This window comes from Marmota marmota, unplaced genomic scaffold (assembly GCF_001458135.2).
Source record: "Marmota marmota marmota unplaced genomic scaffold, marMar, whole genome shotgun sequence".
Classification (NCBI taxonomy): Eukaryota; Metazoa; Chordata; class Mammalia; order Rodentia; family Sciuridae; genus Marmota; species Marmota marmota.
In genome coordinates, this window is record NW_026000016.1 from 24,153,653 (window position 1) to 24,173,479 (window position 19,827).

The 19,827-nt window shown below is 36.7% G+C and overlaps 1 protein-coding gene across 8 annotated transcripts in view; it reads left to right on the forward strand.

Moving 5' to 3' along the window:
- Positions 1-19,827, forward strand: part of Nvl (nuclear VCP like) — a 122,866-nt gene that overhangs the window by 91,547 nt on the left and 11,492 nt on the right. For 5 of the 8 annotated variants that reach the window (XR_007349767.1, XR_007349766.1, XR_007349765.1 and 2 more), the window contains exons 20-23: positions 5,120-5,196; positions 8,484-8,572; positions 11,285-11,355; positions 17,282-17,427. Coding sequence is in view for 3 of the 8 variants with exons in the window: in XM_048809311.1 (XP_048665268.1) it covers positions 5,120-5,196; positions 8,484-8,572; positions 11,285-11,355; positions 17,282-17,326 (282 nt within the window). In the remaining 5 variants the exon portion in view is untranslated. Of the gene's footprint in view, positions 1-5,119; positions 5,197-8,483; positions 8,573-11,284; positions 11,356-17,281; positions 17,573-19,827 lie in introns of those variants that run through there. The other 3 variants (XM_048809311.1, XM_015483601.2, XM_015483600.2) reach the window with 1 other exon arrangement.

Genomic DNA, 19,827 nt, shown 5'->3' on the forward strand with positions numbered 1-19,827 from the left:
CCTGAACAGACACTTCTCAGAGGAGGACATACAATCAATCAACAAGTACATGAAAAAATGCTCACCATCTCTAGCAGTCAGAGAAATGCAAATCAAAACCACCCTAAGATACCATCTCACTCCAGTAAGATTGGCAGCCATTATGAAGTCAAACAACAACAAGTGCTGGCGAGGATGTGGGGAAAAGGGTACTCTTGTACATTGCTGGTGGGACTGCAAATTGGTGCGGCCAATTTGGAAAGCAGTATGGAGATTCCTGGGAAAGCTGGGAATGGAAACACCATTTGACCCAGCTATTGCCCTTCTCGGACTATTCCCTGAAGACCTTAAAAGAGCGTACTACAGGGATACTGCCACATCGATGTTCATAGCAGTGCAATTCACAATAGCTAGACTGTGCAACCAACCCAGATGCCCTTCAATAGATGAATGGATAAAAAAAAAATGTGGCATTTATACACAATGGAGTATTACGCAGCACTAAAAAATGACAAAATCATGGAATTTGCAGGGAAATGGATGGTACTAGAGCAGATTATGCTAAGTGAAGCTAGCCAATCCCTAAAAAACAAATGCCAAATGTCTTATTTGATATAATGAGAGCAACTAAGAACAGCAGGGAGGAAGAGCAGGAGGAAAAGATTAATATTAAACAGAGACATGAGGTGGGAGGGAAAGGTAGAGAAAAGGGAAATTGCATGGAAATGGAAGGAGACCCTCATTGTTATACAAAATTACATATAAGAGGTTATGAGGGGAATGGGAAAAAAAAACAAGGAGAGAAATGAATTACAGTAGATGGGGTAGAGAGAGAAGATGGGAGGGGAGGGGAGGGGGGATAGTAGAGGATAGGAAAGGTAGTAGAATACAACAGTTACTAATAGGGCATTATGTAAAAATGTAGATGTGTAAGCGATGTCATTCTGCAATCTGTATTTGGGGTAAAAATGGGAGTTCATAACCAACTTGAATCTATTGTATGAAATATGATATGTCAAGAGCTTTGTAATGTTTTGAACAACCAATAACAACCAATAAAAAAATAAAATAAAATAAAATAAAAAGTAAAAAAATAAAATTAAATTAAAAAAAGAGAGAGAGAGAGAATTTTTAATATTTATTTTTAAATTTTCGGCGGACACAACATCTTTGTTTGTATGTGGTGCTGAGGATCGAACCCGGGCTGCATGCATGCCAGGCGAGCGCACCACCGTTTGAGCCACATCCCCAGCCCCAATGATGATATGTTTAATAAGAGGCATGTTGCTCAAAACCACCTTGGACAAGTAGATTTTATACACACACACACACACACACACACACACACACACACACATATATATTAGCTATAGGTGGAAACAATATCTTTATTTTATATTTATGTGGTGGTAAGGATTGAACCCAGTGCCTCACACATGCTAGGCAAGCACTCTACCTCTGGGTCACAACCCCAACTCTAGACAAGTAGATTTTTCCACAACTTTTATTTTTTCATTTTAAGTGTCATTAAAACTTATTCTTTTTTTAAAAACATTTTTTTAGTTGTAGATGGACACAATACCTTTATTTTTATTTGTTTATTTTTATGTGGTGCTAGGGATTGAACCTAGGGTCTCATGCATATGAGGCAAGCATTCATACCACTGAGCTACAACCCCAGCCCCTAAAACTTACTCTTATTTCAGAAAACCACAAAGGTTATTTAATGTCTACAAATACTTTGAGAGAAAGCATATAGGCTTTAAAGTCATGATAAAAATATCACTAAAAAGCTGTATTCACAAAATGATGTATTTTTTTAAACATACTTCTGCTAGGTAGTGGCATTCTTTTATAGTTACAACTACTCTGAAAGTTGAGGGAGGAAAATTCCTTGAGCTAAGGAGTTGAAGGCCAGCCTTTGGGGAGACCCTGTCTCAATGAACAGAAAAAACTCCATCATCTCAAAACTAAAACATGTATTAACATTTCACCTAAATGTTATCTATTAAATTCTTATGACTGGTGTAATAGTTTCTTATTAAAAACCTGATGTAATATTAACTAGCATTTATTAAGTATTTATTCTTCTTTTGGTATTGTTTTTACTTTAATCTATGAATATGCTTACACTTTGTACCCTTTGAAGTGTTTGAATACTTAAATATTTTACTGATAGGCAAACTATAGCCAAAAAAATAGGATACAAAATTGTGTTTTATGTGTATGTTCAAAGGCTGAAGAAAATGCAAAATTACTATTATTATGTTATGAAGATGTGACCTGTTAATTTTTTCTTCTTCAGTTTTTTAGTCTGCTATGTAAATAAAATTAATCACTGATTCTAGATTCTCTGTAACTAAGAGTAGATTTGTGTAACCAAATTAAAAATAATAAAAGTAGTATTATATCTTTAATTACTTTTTGTACATGTGATTCCATAACACATCGCTTTATTCAGAATTATAGAAAGTATTAGTGGAAAGTAACTAATTCTTTTTCTCTAAATTGTGGTACAATATACATAAAATTTACTGTTTTCTAATATGTGGTTCTGTGGCATTGAACACATCCACGTTGTTGTGCAACCATCACTACCATCCATGGACCATCTCATCCTCCCAAACTGAAACTGGACTCCCCATGGCAATTCATGGCAACCACCATTCTACTTTGTTTTTCTGAATTTGCCTACTCTAAATAGCTCATATAAGTCATTAGAAAACATGATTCATCAGCCCTTTTTTCTAATAATGGGAAAATAATGTTAGTTCGGAAACTTTTGGAGGTATACTGTGTAGACCACATCTCATGGTCCTAGAAAAAGGCAGTTGATTACTTTGTGAGGATACTTTTTTAAAGGTTAATTTGCTAAGAATTAGAAAGCTTGTGTTTGTTTAAATAGATAATAGTTGGTTTTCTAAAAAGTTCATAAACCATCTCATTTAATTATTATGACTCATTGTCTATTGAGCTTTCTTTCATAAAAAGAGTTTACTTAAAAGAGACCCTAATTATTGAAAGCTTATAGCTGTTCTCAATATACAGATGGTAGAAAATTCCTTCTCTGAGTTCTCATGGAGAGCTCACAAACATGTGATGACTATGTCTTCAACAGAATCCCTGAAGTAAACACAGAATCCTTTCAGATTGAGCCAGAATGAACCAGATCATTCTCTTATGTAAGCTATGAGGATGTGACAGTTCATTTAGATGTTGAGAAGAATAAGTGAATTGTGCTCAGGTAATCCTTGGTGAATTTATTTCTTTTGATTGGCCTTTTGATTAAACAAGGCAGTAGATAGTTTGAGGGAAATATCTCCAACAGCACATGGCATATACATTAGAAGAACCATGTGCTATGTGATAGTCTAGGAAAGGCTGAGAGGTTCTTTGAACATTAAATCCTTCATAATAGCTCATGTCTTCCTTGATAGCACCCACCCTTCACCCCATACCTCCTCCAGTGGTGGCTAGAGATGCTCAATGAGGTGTGTTCTAGCAAGACCTTTCTAGCACAGTAACTGTTGGGAAAGTCCCAGTTCTTCTCCATTGCAGTTCCCCTGTGATATGTTCACCATCACTATTTAAACCATTTCCCCCCTCCCTTCCCATGTGTAGCATGAAATAAGATGATCAAAACATTTGAAAAATAATAGAGATTAAGGAACTTCCCAAGGATGCATTCAGTTGCAAATTTGAACCTTGTAACTCAGGTTTCTGATGCCTGGTCCAATGCTATCTCTGTGGTTTTGATCTTCTCTATTGAGGCACAATGGAAATATGGAAAAGTGGACATATCATTAAGTGTATAGCTCCACAAATTGTTACAAAGAAAGCCTTCATATCAAGAAAGAATATTGCCCTTCGTGTTCATAGAGGGAGACATTAGAATGGTAGTTGACAGGGGCCAGAGCAGGAGGGATGGTGAACTAATGTCTAATGGAGGCAAAGTTTCGTTTTGGGAAGACATGAAAAAGTTCTGGAAATGGAGAATGTTGATTGCCCACCATTGTAGATATACAAGAAGCTTCATGTTTTATCAGATCACAGCAACTACCAGAGCTATGGATTTTGCAAGTCATGAACAGGCCCTGCTCAGAAACCCCGAGAGGCCTGTGTGTGAGTGGGCAGAGTGACTGGTGAATGCACAAGGTGATGCCTCCACACCTGGCCTCCTGGCTCTGATAGAATCAGAGCCACGTTGGGAGCATCTGCAGGGCTGATATTTCATACTTCACACTAAAATAACCTTAATGGCATGTTTTATGCACTTAAATGTATTCTTGATTCTTCTCACAATAGTTATTTCACAAGTTGATATATGCTACAAAGGAAAGAATGTGTACAATATAGATGTTAGTTATGAATCAGAACAATGAGCCAACACTGAGGAGCATACTATCTAGCTGCCATACATTATAAATCATTTAAAATTGTGTTTTGTTTACTTTGTCATGTAACCTACAAAAATATTTTTGAATATGTACTATTGTGTACATGGTACTTTGCTAAGTGTTAATGCTGAGATATTCTAATCCTTGTCATTTCTAGTATCTTTTGATATGAGCTGAATGGGAATTGGTTCCAAAGTCAGGGTTGTTTTCCATACAGGATCAAGAGAGAACATATTGTGCACAGAGGCCTTGGGGCTTTCAGTGGAGAGCAGGTGGGTTAGTGATCATTCCCACCTGCCTGGGTTCAGTATTATTCTCCCATTACAGCCAGCCTCAGACCGGAAGTCAGCACTTCTCCAGTGACTGGAAGTGGAAGTACTGCTTCACCTGTGAAATGGGTGTTTAATCAGGGGATGGAAGTGTTGCTTTACCTGTGGAGAGGTTGAGTTGCTGGGTTTTCTTCTTCTTGTTTGGGAGGTGGTTTTCCTAGGAGTGCATATGAACTCTTGAAACTTCATAAGCATAAATGGCTTTCCTCTAGCTTTCCCACATTTGGAGTCTGCTCCTTACCTTCATTTCTCAGAATTGAAACTTGTGGCACACTGGTTTGGGAGTAAAATTGGTTTGGGAGTTGATTCTCTTCATTGAGTTCAGCAGCTACTCCTCTTCCATAAGAGCCTGTGATGTGGATGCATAAGGGTCTTTAAAGCCCCAATGAAAGCTCATGTTTCTGTCTTCTTCAGAATGGCACCAAACCTCCCCTGGATGCAGATGTAAATTTGGAAGCAATTGCTGGTGATCTTCGCTGTGATTGCTATACGTAAGTATTTAAATCTCAAGTCAGTAGACTCTGTGGGGCTCAGTTTCTTCACCTGCAGAAGGAGGGGAATGATGCCCATCTCCCAGTTATTGGGAAGGTTAATGAGATGTCCTATGAAGCTTCTAATGTAGGGTCTGGCTGGTCCTTGCTTCTTCTTCATAGAATTTCTGGGAATGGGGAATCAGGTCATATGTTGCCTTTTGGCAAGTTTCAGTGCCAACCATATTGCTGTCCGTCACACATTGTGCTTTAAGACTATTTGAACAGATATTATACTCATGACTGATTGCCAAATTATCCAGGTGCCTTTGGAAGTTACTAATATACAAGTGCCACATTCTTCATGCTGCAGAACCACAGAAAGCATTTTGTCAGCTTACCTCTTCATAGCTACATAGCCTGCCATACCATCAGAAAATCATGACATTTCTGCCTCAGCTTTCATATGCTTATGGTTTTGGTAATTTTGAGGTTTTTCTTTTCATTTTCTTTTGGTACCAGTGATTGAACCCAGAGGGTCTAGCAGTGAGTCACATCCCTATCTCTTTTTTGTTTTATTTTGAGACAGGATCTTGCTAAGTTGCCTGGGGCCTCACTAAGTTGCTAAGTCTGGCTTTGAACTTCTGATCCATCTGCCTCAGCCTCCTGAGCTGCTGATGTTGCTAGTGTGCACCACTGTGCCCAGCCTGATCTTCATATGTTTAAAGTAAATTTGTTAACTTTCCCAATTGGGGACACAGGGAAGGAAATGGCACACATGTTTTAACAGAGACATTGCCTCCACCTGTTAGCCCGTTGATTGTCCCTGATATGCTTGGTTTTAGGACATATCTCTAAGGCATGGCCAAAATGTGGGGTTTTCCCAGCCATGTAAGGCAAGCTGTGTCTTCATCTTCGAAGATTTCTGGGATCTGTTGTTCAGCAGTATAAATTTATGTCTAATAGCATATCCACTGGTAGTGATTATTGTGCCCAGTTGTTCTAGTTCTAATTGTGGAATTTCATGTAATCTTCTCTTATTCAGATATTTCTACTTGAGATTATGCTGATGATTTTGGGGAGTGTGGTCAGGATACACAGTTTAATCTCCAGTCTTTTCATGTATGGTCATCTAGGACAGGGAATCTCAGTGATTCTGCCAACCCAGTGATCCTAAGAGACATAATACATGGTGGCCAGCAATCATGTCTCATAGAGTGAAAGACAATGATTCACAGTGAAGGGAAATGGTAAGAGTCTCAGGCAGGGGTTGTGTGGGGTTATAAATGGTCTCCCTCCACTGAGGTAGGATGCATCTCACCGTCTAATTACAATCATAGCTATAATGTTGTTTTAGTACATGATGTTGCTTCTTTGAGAGGAGAAAAGATTTAAACAAGTAGTGAATGATAAACACAGTTTTCATGGCAGAATTTACCCCAGAAAGTTCTTGTGGATTACATCAAATAGGATATCGGGTTATAAAGAGGCTGGTTTTCATGAGTTAACATTTTGGATTTTAGTGGTACTATCATCACTTTTTCTTTTTTCTATTTTTTAAAATATTTTTTAAATTTATTTTTTAGTTGTACACAATACCTTTATTTTGTTTGTTTGTTTTTATGTGGTGCTGAGGATTGAACCCAGGACCTCGCACGTGGTAGGCAAGCGCTGTACCGCTGAGTCACAACCCCAGCCCCCTAGCATCACTTTTTCTTTGTTACTTATTTATTTGCTTACTTATCTATTAATTTATTTATTTAGTTTAGTTTTGTTTTTTGTTTTTTGATACTGGAGATTAAACGTAGGGCTGCATAACTACTGAGTTTTTTTTTTTTTTTTTTTTAATTTACAATCCTCCTGCTTCAGCCTCTTGAGCTTCTTTGATTACAGGCATGTGCCACCACATCTGGTATTATAATATTTATCACTTTTTGAAAGAGACTTTACTACTGTTGCCTCCAGTTATCTGTTTGCATCAGTTGACCAATGTAGATTTAACATTAGAGGACAAGAATGTATACCCCAGGATATATATTATTCTCAAATAATGTTAAAACCTCACACTTAGCCAAGCAACACATTGTATATGGTTAGTAATTTAACCTCTGGTGGTCTTTAGGTTCATGTGTTCTGTGTATCATATAATAAATAAAGATTGTGTCTGGAAATGAGGTTTTAAATTATGAAATTTATGCTTTTTCTCAAAGATTCTTTATAAATTATTTTAATGCTATAATGGGCCATGGACCATGGTATATGCCTGTCATCCCAGTGACTCAGGAATCTGATGCAGGACAATTGTAAGTTTCAGACCAACCTTGGCAATTTAGTGAAATTCTGTCTCAAAAAGGACTGAGGATGTAGCTCTGTGATAAAGTGCCTCTGAGTTCAATGTTCAGTACCAAAACAAAACACAAAGAAAGGAAGCTTTGAATGTGGTAAAATCCTAACACCAATGCTTTTTATCCTGTAAATGTGCTAAGTAAGCATATTATTCCACGGAATAATCACATAAATGAGGTATTGTTATGATGTTTTCACTCAGCTTGACATTGAATCACGTGAAAGACTAGGCTTTGTGTTTCCCCCTTTTCAACTTGGAATCATGGATTTTTTTTTTCTTTTTTCTTTCTTTATTTTTTTGCACTACTGGGGATTGAACCCTGAGGTTGCTCTACCATTGAGCTGTATCTAGAGTCCTTTTTATTTTATTTTATTTTTTAAAGAGAAAGAGAATTTTTTAAATATTTATTTTTAGTTTTCGGCGGACACGACATCTTTGTTTGTATGTGGTGCTGAGGATCGAACCCGGGCCGCACGCATGCCAAGCAAGCGCGCTACCTCTTGAGCCACATCCCCAGCCCCTTTATTTTTTATTGTTGAGATAGGGTTTGGTTAAGTTATTCAAGCTGGCCTTCAATTTGGGATCCTTCTGTCTTTGCTTTCCAAGTAGTTGGGATTATAGGGTTGCACTACTATTCCTGGCTCATAATTGACTTTTTATATAAGCTTACTTTAGATATTATATAATATATGAGTTTATAAGGGCTAGTTACATAGCCCTTATAAGTAAAAGTACTATGGTAAATATATGTGAATTTCTTCTGACAAGGTCTTTTATATTAATATTTGCTTGTGGCTCTTAGGAATGTTTATTTCTCATTGGATTGCTTACTCCATACAGTTATAAAAACAGTGTCTTTCCTAATTGCTTAATATGTGGCCTTAGAAAATTGTCACCTTCTCCTTTAGGGGTTTTTGGAGTATCTAAGAATAAATAAATAAGAACACTTCTTTTATTACAGGGGTGCAGATCTCTCTGCTTTGGTACGAGAAGCTTCTCTGTGTGCCCTGAGACAGGAAATGGCAAGACAGAAGAGTGGAAATGGAAAATGTATGATTCTCACCACAATATTTCAATTTATCACTGAATAGTTAAAACCACTGTTGCCCTGGAAAATGACCAGCTTTTAGTATCTATTTTCTGTTACAATAATGCTTATATTCTCTAATGAACCTTTAGAAGCTATTCTGTAATATTATATAACCTCTGTTTTTGATAATGTAATAATAACAAATTAATCATTGTCTCTCTAAAATCAGTAGAATTATATTTTATCATCATACACAAGTGATTAAGTAGAAGCAAGTCTATTCACTGTCTCCATTATGAATGTTCCACATATCAATTCTGGAAGCCCTCATCCTTTTGCTGAAGTATCATCTCCTTTCCTGTTAAAATACAATGTAGGAAAGAAAAAAAATGCAGCCTAAATTGCAAAGGTTAGAAATATATGTGAGTTGTGGAAATTAGAGACCTTTCCATATTGGGACTTTCCTTTCAAAATACAAGATGGGCTGGGCGTATAGCTCAGGGCAGAGCCCTTGTCTAGCTTGCACATAGACCCTACATTTCATCCAGCACTATATCCCAGCACCAAAAAAACAAACAAAATGAAAACCTACTGTTACTAATCAATCCATGTAGTCCACTATGCATTCATTTGGGAACATTTCAACAGCTTTGCAGCATCCTTCACTTTTGACAAAAGTGTGTTATGGATGAAAAGTTTTGTGACCTTCATTCCAACCATGCCATGTACGCTTTACTTTGCTTGTCTGCTGTGAACAGTAGTTTGGCCAGTTGCAGTTTATGAGTGTTTCTGCAATTTTGCAGAATACCTTTGTTCACAAGAGGTATTTTGTCCTCTGTACTTGTACTTTCATGGGAATGTCCAGTGTGTATTGCATGCCTGCCTGTAGATTTTTAAAAAATGTCTTTATGCATTTATATTGATTTTTCTTTTTTTCTTGCATTGCAAGAATCTCAAAGCTGAGTTCTTTTTATGGCTAAAGCAGCACATACCTAGATTAGATTTGACAACACACATATCTTCATTAAGATGAAATTATCTAGTCATGTGTAGTGGCACACACCTGTATACCCAGGTACTCAGAGGGCTGAGGCAGGAGGACCACAAGTTCAAGACCAGCCTTAACAACATACCAACACCCTGTCTCAAAATTAAAAATAAATAAGGACTGAGGGTGCAGCTTTGTGGTAGAGCATCTCGGTGTTCATTACCCAGTGTACCACCTCCCCGCCCCCCCCAAAAAAGAAAAGGAAACGATTTATCTGAATTTCTTTTTTTAAAGTGTTTATTTTTTAGTTTAGTTGGACACAATACTTTTATTTATTTATTTATTTTTATGTGGTGCTGACGATCGGACCCGGGGCCTCGCACATGTGAGGCGAGCGCTCTACCGCTGAGCCACAATCCCAGCCCCTGAATTTTTAAAATTTCATTTTGGAAATAGGTAATATATCAATGAGCAAAATTAGAATTTTGGGAGGGGATGGGGGAGTTTCCAGGGATTGAACTGAGCCACATCCCAGCCCTGTTTGTTATTTTATTTAGAGACAGGGTCTCACTGAATTGCTTAGCAGAATTTGTGATTCTCCAGCCTTAGCCTCCTGAGCTGGTAGGATTACAGCTATGAACCACCACACCCAGATAATTAGAATATTTTGTAACATGAAAAATCAGTATTCTATCTGAAAAATGAATCTCATCATTTTCTTGGTGTGTATTTGGTCACTAAAGACTAACAGACCCTAGCACATATATTGGTGCTGCTAGTATTAATTTTGTTTGTATCTTATTTTATGTATGTTTATGAAAATTTTTTTTAAATTTTTTTAGTTGTAGTCAGACACAATACCTTTATTTTATTTATTTATTTTTATATGGTGCTGAGAATCGAACCCAGGACCTCGCATGCGCTAGGCAAGAGCTCTACCACTGAGCCACAACCCCAGCCCCTCAGCAACACATTTTACTTTTTGTTTAGGTAATAATTCTATTCTAATTCTATGGAGAAAACTTGTTATTTTTAATTATAAATTGTCACACGAGTTATCATATTAACATTAGAAACAAAACTGTATTTTAACATTATGTATTTTATTTCATTTCCTTATTTAATGTGTGTAATTCAGTATTTTGATACTTTGGTATATGTATTTAAATATAAATGATTTTCCAAGTCACATCATACTATGTTGTGCACTCTTTTTTTTTTTTTAAAGAGAGAGAGAGAGGAGAGAGATTTTTAAATATTTATTTTTCAGTTTTTGGTGGACACAGCATCTTTATTTTATTTTATGTGGTGCTGAGGATCGAACCTAGTGCTCCACACATGCCAGGCGAGCGTGTTACCGCTTGAGCCACATCCCCAGCCCTGCACTCTTAAATATTATGACATTCTACTTTCCTTTTCTAGTCAAATATATTTGAATCATCCTGAAAGAGAATAGTTTTGCTCCTTCTTTATAAATGTCAACATTGAGTTGAGTTAAGCAGAGCAAGGATGGCCAACAAAGGATTATTTATGAGTAATTAGTCTCTTTGGTTGGCACTGCATTATAAACTGATGAGTAGAATATTTTTTGCTTGAATACTCTTTGGGTAAAGAATAGAACCCATCTCCTCATTCAGTGTCGTCAGTTTTCTTTGAAAGCTGACATTTTCCAAGAGAAACTAAGTTTTAACTCACAGTTAGTATTCTCTACTGAGAAGTATATATTTGTGCATTTGCTTCACAGGTGAGCTCAAGATTAATCATACACACTTTGAAGAAGCTTTCAAGAAAGTGAAACCATCTATATCAGTAAAGGTAAGAAACATTCTTCTGTATCTTAAAAAAAGATTTGAGGTCAAAGCAGTAGACCTGAACTCGTGATTCATAAAGTATTTTATAGATCATTTCTTCTGAAAGAAATTGCATATTAAATTTTGACCTGGAAACAAGCTAAATAATGACCTTTATGTTTGGGGAAATTTTAATTTTTACTGAATCATAGTTCTACACATTAGATGTCCAGCCCCTGTTTATTTCAGAGATAATGAGTACTCATGTATGCTCCCACAGTTTCATAATTCTTACTCATTGATATTCAAATATTATTTGATCTACCCACCTTCCCCCTTTTTTAAAAAAAACCCAGGGGCACTTAACCACTGATCCACATCCTCAGTCCTTTTTTTTTTAAATGTTTTATTAGGGTCTCCCTGAGTTTCTTAGGACCTCACTAAATTGCTGAGGGTGGCTTTGGACTCAAGAGCCTCCTTCCTCAGCCTCGGGAGTCACTGGGATTACAGGCATATGCCACCATGCCCAGTTACCCCACCATTTTCGACAAATAGTTTTTTATCTTCTTGGAGATGGACTGTACCCAAAGTAACCCATAGAGATTACCCTTATATTTCAGGGAGGTGGAAATACATTCACCACAAGGAGAAAAAGTGTTAAAAAAAAATCACTCTGACTTCTTCCATAAAGTGCCAGGTTTTACATGTTTCGTCCTATATTCAGGTTTTCTATCTGCAGTAAACTAAAATGGTTGCTATAAGTGAAATTAGGTTATTGTGGTGATTATAGAAGGTTGGAATGAAAATGTCTAACCCTAAGAAATGTCTGAATTTGGACACAGTTGTGATGTTTTATTTGTTCACTTGGGATTCATAAGTTTCCAGAATCTGCTTTAGTCATGAGGACCTGTTTTTTGACTGTATTAAAACTCCCCTTAAATCATTGGCCATTTATCACCCCAGATTCAGCAATTCTCATTATGATTGTTGATTGAAACTCTTTTTACATCAGGGTTCAAAGCAATTGTATGAATTGAGGTGCTGTGTTTCATGCCCCATGTTCTACGTGTTATCTTAGTTGACCATCTTATAGCTTTAACTGAAGTGAGTAACCTGTTAAGGGTTTGCGCTGGTGTGGTATCTTATGGGCATATGACTTTTTCAGCTGGAGTAAGAACTGACCTCACCTGGACTGAGACTTTCACCATGGCTAGAAAACAACAGTCTGCTTTGAATTCTCAGCATCTTGGGTACTAGAGAAAATGTTTTTCTTTTACTGAAAATCCTTCAGTAAAATATAGTCTTACTAATTAGAATCAGTTTTATAGGGGATATTGTTGGCCCTTTTCATTCTGATCTACAAGAGAGTAGATCACAATTTTTCTTGTAAAGATTTGATGGTGTACATTTTTTTCTTTTATGGAAATTATTTTTTACTTTGATCCTGCATTTTAGTTGTCACATTGTTAGAACATATGACTTAGCTCCACATTTGTCACTCTTCAGCTCTAGCCTTACTTTCTACATTGAAATTGTACAAGCTTAATTGTACCATTCCTTGAGTCTTGGACTTTGTCACCGGCACTACTGTCAAAGTACAGAACATTTTCATCCGTTCAGAAACTTCTGTGTTCTTTTATTGTCAAAACCAACTCCATAACCAACCACTGATCTGATTCTGCCACCATACTCTCACTTTGCCTGTCTTAGAACATTTTTTAGATGGAATGGTAAAAACAATAGTCCTGTCTGGCTTCTTTCACTCAGTGTGATGTTCTGAGATTCTTCTCTGTTGTTCTGTTTTTCAGTAGTTGAGTCCATTCTGCTGCTGAGCAATATGCCTTTGTATAAATATGTCACAAGTTTTCCTATCCTTTCACCTATTAGTGGACGCTTGGGTTGTTTCCAGATGTGGCCTTTATGAATAAAGCAGCTGTGGATATTCTGCGCACACACATACCTACACATACACACATACCTATTTACACGAATATGTGTTTTTATTTCCTTAAAGTAAAAAAACTAGACGGAATCGCTGGGGCAAGTAGTAAGTGTGTGTTTTTATACATACACTTTAAAGTAAACATCAGCCTGTTTTTCACAGTGGCTGTTCCATTTTATATTTTTGGAGCTTTCAATTTGCTTTTCTTTCTCACTAAGAGTTAGATACAGTGAATCTTTAATTTTAACTGATTAGCCATTCTACTGAATGGAAATATCTAGTATCAAATTGTGATTTAAATTTTCATTTAAATTGTGGAGCATATTTTCATGCTTATTGATCATTTGTATATCTTATTTTGTATTCTCATCTTTTGCTCTTTTTAAAAAATTAGATTTTTTTTCTTAATGAATTGTAGATAGATTCTTTTTTTCCAGTTTCAGACATGTTTTATTTATTTTTTATTTTTAAATTTTTAAAAATTTTTATTATTAGTTGTTCAAAACATTACATACTTCTTGACATATCATATTTCATACATTTGATTCAAGTGGGTTATGAACTCCCATTTTTACCCCATATACAGATTGCAGAATCACATCGGTTACACATCCACGTTTTTACATACTGCCATACTAGTGTCTGTTGTGTTCTGTTGCCTTTCCTATCCTCTTCTATCCCCCCTCCCCTCCCCCNATTGTTTAATTTTTTGAGTTCTTTGTATACTCTGGATATTAGGGCTCTATCTGAAGTGTAGATAGATTCTTAATTTTTCCCAGGTTGAAGTCTTTTATCAAATACACATTGAGGACATTTTTTCCTAACATGTGGTTTATCTTTATACTTTAAAGGTACCTTTGAAAAACAGGATTTTTATTGTTTGAATGCTGTCCAATTTTTATTTGTTTTGCATGGCTTATGTATTAAGAAATCTCTTATGTCATAAGAAATCTCTGCTATCCCAAATGGTTAAAATTTTTAATCCTGTATTTTTTTTTCCTTTAGAAATACTATAGTTTTAGGGGCTGGGGTTGTGCCTCAGCGGTAGAGTGCTCTCCTAACAGGTGTGAGGCCCTGGGTTTGATCCTCAGCACCACATAAAAATAAATAAATAAAGGTATTGTGAAAAAAAAAAAAAAAGAAATAGTATAGTTTTAGCTTTACATTTGTATGTATTTCCATTTCAAATTACATTCATCCATCAGTATGTGTGGGGGAAGACCCCCATAGGTACCAAAATCAAGTTTGTTATATAAAATGACTGTTTGTAAACTGTGTACCACCCTTCCATATATTGTAAATCAAATCTAGAACATTTATATTACAAAATGCTATGTAAATAGATGTTGCAGTGTATAGTTAAGGAACTTATATGTTCATATGTCGTACAGACTCCTTTTTTTGCGGGGTGAGATATAGTATTTGTATTTGATATCAGGTAGGGATGGTAGTTACTTTTTCCCACATAGCTATCTACTCTGGCTCTGGTAAAAAGATGATTCTGTCCTTCAGTGAACTATCATGCTCTCTATTTATTGATCACATATGTATATGTATGAATTTATTTTGGCACTATTTCTTCTGTTCATTGATCTTCATCTCTATACCACTAGGTCTTTTTGCCATTGTCTATGTCATTACAGATTCATAATAAGTCTTGAAAGTAGGTTGAGTACATGCCCCAAGTTTGTACTCCCACCTTTTTTCCTTATCTATTTTAGGTCCTTTGTATTTCCATATAATGTTGACAATTGGCCTATCAATTTTTATAGAAAAAAACCTGATGGGATATTGAATGACATTTTATTGAATCTGTAGATCAGTTGCAAGAACTTAGGAACATCCCCTGGAAGGGTATATGTATGTTCTAGTAAAACGTGACTTGCTTCTGTTGTTTTTTCGCTATCTTTGGGGAATATGTCTTACACTTTACATATTGTTTTGGAAAGCATCAAGTGAGTAAGGATCTACTATTTATTTATTTATTTTGAAAAAGGCATAGTATTAATTTTGAGTGAATAATGTAAAGAAGATAACTTAAGTGGATTATTATTGTTTGAACCTTTAAAAATAAGAAGTATCATCAAGGTCAAGAGTCTTCTTTCCTTGTTTGGCTTACTTAACTAATCTTAAAGATCCTTCTCAGAGTAGTCATAATGGTTGCTCATGGGGAGGGAGACTGAGTGAGTGGAGGATGACATTTCATATTTTAAAATCACAATTTTAAAATATTTTAAAAATCACAGTTGTAAGTTGAAGGAGACCAAGGTAATGAGAGTTATTTCTGGGAAGGATTATTTTTATTTCTGTTGTTCTGTGTTTTCTAATATGTTTGTAATAGATTTGGGGGGTTGGGGTGAATCAGGAACTGAACTCATGGGCACTTGACCATTAAGTCACATCCCCAGCCCTAGTTTGTATTTTATTTAGAGACAGGTCTCACTGAGTTGCTTAGCACCTCGCTGTTGCTGTGGCTGACTTTGAACTGACAATTCTCCTGTCTCAGCCTCCCGAGCTGCTGGGATTATAGACGTGCACCATCGCACCCAGTATAGACATAGTTTTGTAATACAGTTACTTGTAAAAAAAAAATTTTTTTTAGTCTGATTAAACAAAAGACACTTAAGATAACTTTACTATGTTATTTAGTGGTGATGTTGAGAAACAAAGGCCCTTTAGTCCTATTTAAGAGTTAAATCAGTATTTTCTTAGTTCCCTCTGGAACAATTTGGAAGTTACTTGAAAAATTTACTTCTTCCAGGAAATGGTTTTCTATTTTGAATGAAATATTTACTCTGTCTCTGTCTCAGACTGTCAGTGCTGCTGTCTCAAAAATACCATAAACTTGTTGGCTTATAAACAACAAGCATTTGGCTATGGTGTAAGGAAATAGACATACTCTTACTCAGTTGGTGGGTTATCCATCATTCCAGCCCTTATGGATAGCAGTTTGGCTTGCCTGCCAAAATCACAATTATAACAATACATGACCCAGCTTTCTGTTAATTTATCCTCAAGAAAATATAGTAAAGATTAAAACTTTAAGTATTTGTGTTATGAATTATGATATAACTTTTCTAAAACCTAAAGAATATCTCCCAAATATATCATTAAATAAAAAATTTAGGAATTGTATTTAGAAAGTACTGTAGTATTTTTTGTACCAAAAAAAAGGTAAAATAATAAATTATAACATTTGCTTATATATGTAGAAGGAGAATCTGAAAAGATAAATTACATTGGTTGTAGGGGAGGGAAGTATAGGAGAGTCTTTTTCCATTCATATTTTTATATATTTTTAAATCTTATAAATATTATATACTTATCCAGATGAAAACTTTAACACAGTTGCCTTTTAAAATAGATTTTAAAGGGCCAGGATACAAACAAAAACATGCAGCAAGTGTTTCTTTCAGATAAATATATAGGAGTAGAATTACCACCCAGCTTAAGAGATTAAGAGATTCCATCACACACCTTTCAGAGTGAAATAAAATTTTACAGATTGGCAGCACCAAACAGTACCAAGATGTTAGGCAACTAGATTGTTACTTATAAACATAAAATGGTTCAACCACATTGAAAAACATTCGTACTTTCTTGGAAATGTAAATTACACTTTAAGAATTTTCTACTTTTGCCTTGTGTTTCCGTCTGGATTTGTGATACTTTAGAATTATACCTGTTTTACTAATTAGATATGGGCATAAGAATCTCTTTGTTTGTTTATTTTAGCTTTATTTCTAATTTGTTTTTATATGGTGCTGAGGATCAAACCCAGTGCCTTACAAGTACTAGGCAAGCACTCTACCACCCAGCCACAACCCCGGCCCCTCTTGATTGATTTTTCAAGGCAAAGCTTAGTAGACAGTGATGAGAGTCATGTTAAATACAGATACATTCTGAGGTCCTGAGTGTTAGGGCTTGAACCTGTGAATTTGAGGGGTACGCCATTCAGCATATAACCATTTGTGGTCAGCTCTATATTCTGTTTCTCTCCTCCTCTCAGGATCAAATGATGTATGAAGCTCTTCATCGCTCCCTCAGCCGGTGACATATTAAGCAGTTGCTTGGAGGAGTCCAGACATCAAGCTAGCAGAGAAAAATACCTGCTCTGAAGTACCCACTTTCAGTTTGACCCAGATGTGGTCTCATGTAAGCATTTTTCAAATTAATGAACTGAAGCTAGAGCTGAAGATTCTTCTCATCTGTTCCAATCTTGTGGGAATATTCTCTATTTTCTCTTTAAGACAAAGAAATTTTTTTAAAACTGCCAAAATAAAACTTTATTCAAATGAAATTTTTATTTTGAATCAGTATACCCAAAAGCTACACATTTTTTCCCCCGAATTCCCTGAAAGTACATGTCCAGCCCATGCCCCTCCTCGTCAAGTACATTCATGTAGACTTCCTAACCACTAGGATATTCTACATAACCAACCATCAAAATCAGGATATTAGCATTAGCAGTTTGCTGCCATCTAATCTTCAGGCCCTACTCAAGTTTCTCTAGCTATCTGAGTGAGTTGTTGAGTCTCTCTGGTCTTATAATGTGGAAGCATTCCTCTACCTTGACATTTGCATACACACACACACCCCACATACCTATTTTCTTTATTTGAACTTCATACATTTTAAGCACATGCTCCATCACTGACCTAGAAGTCGATGCCCATGTTATGTTACAGACAGTCTTTCAAGACCAAGGTAAATGTCAGGATGGGAAAAGTAAGTGGACTTTCAGGAGCTTCTCTCCACTTTCATCTGCACAGCGGCTCTTCTCCTACATCCTCCTCCCACATCCATCCAGTGGAGAGCTTCAGTGCTTCTCTTATTGTCTTCAGACACTGATTATTTAGAAATGTTCCTGAAATCCATCCCATTGGTTCTCACAGCACCACCCTAACATAGGCTGTCATTACCTTTCAAGATTCCTGCTGTGGCTCTCAGGAGGTGAGGTAGGAGGATTGCCAGGAGGCCAGCTTCAGTAACTTAGCAAGGCCTTAAGCAACTTAATGAGACTCTGTTTCAAAATTAAAAAAGGTGTGGATGTAGCTCAATAGTAGAGCACCTCTGGGTTCAATCCCCAGTAACAAAAGGGGTGGGGGACAGTATTAGTGTACTCTGATAATGGGGTGTTCTGGTCCTCTGAATTCTAAGAGTAACCTACCAGATACCCACACAGGCCTAAGTGAGGATTTGGTTATTTCAGGTACTTTAAAATAGACAAAAGCAGCCTTGAAGTTCCTGAAAAGGAACTTAGGCACCTATTATTACTGAGACCCATATATCAGAGGTATTAACCTATAGCATGCCTAAAGTTAGTGGGAGTATGTTGTTTAGCTGTATGATCTGTAAAATTGACAATAGAAGCAAGAACCTGGAATCAAGTGAGACTGAAGGACTTATTAAATTTTTCCTTCTATTTTCATGGAACTCAGGCCTAATGTCCAGATCCTTAGCCTGGAAACTTTTGCTGCACCAAATTCCCCTTTTTTGCATCTGCACTGCAAAGCCCAGGTTTTCCATTTCTATCTTTCTACTCTTACCCAAGAGTAGGGAAGTGCTAACCTAAAGTTAACTCTTGACTCACCTAATTTTCGGCCCTTCCTTCTTTTCTGAGAATTCATTCATTTTGATGGGTTCTGTGGAGTCAACAGGCCCTTAGAAAAGTGGTCTGAAGTAGTTGAAGCCCTCCATCCAGGGCATACAGGTAGCCTCATCTATCTACCTCCTTCCACCGTCCCCAGGAAACTATGGGAGGAAGTGCCTCCACTAAAATGAGAAAGTCAGTGAAGGGAAAAGAAAGACATCTCCAGAGAGATGAGATGATAAGGAAGCTTGACAGAGGATAGCAGTATTTTCCCCAGAGGACCGCCATTCCAGTCTGTGCTGTCTCAGGAGACAGACTCATTTAAGATTATGACCACGGAGGATCCAACTGCTTTGGTATTTGAAGACAAAATGCCCAGGTGTACCAAGTCCACTACATACCCTGCTTCTCAAGAGTACCTGGGGACATTGATATTCCTTCCAGGCAAAAAATCCACAGTGGCCACTGCCCTTTGACCACATTTTTCCTGGATAAGCAATACCTCATCACACCCTCGCCGTTGGCACTCCCAGAAGGTCTCCAGAGACATGAGAAGAGCTGAAGCCCGCACCTGTGCTCAGCTCGTCTTCTGGGAGCTTGTACCTAGTGGGAGCATAATTGCCCTTCCTTGACCAAGCCAGGTCTGTGATTGCTGCTCAGCTTCTCAAAACTCAACAGTGTTTTTGAAGATTTGCTTATAAGGAAGATAATTAAGAAGAAATGCAAGAAAGTAACATCTGGATAGTGGTCACTTGTGGTGAGTAGGAAGAGGCATGTGATTTTTTTTTTAAAAATGATTGTTCTTGAGGCTGAGGTTGTAGCCTAGTGGTAGAGTGCTTACCTAGCATGTGTGAGGCACTGGTTCGATCCTCAGCACCACATAAAGATAAATAAAGGTATAAAAAATACAATAACATTTAAAGAAATGTTCTTTTTCTGAACCTGTGGTAGGCAAATGGGGT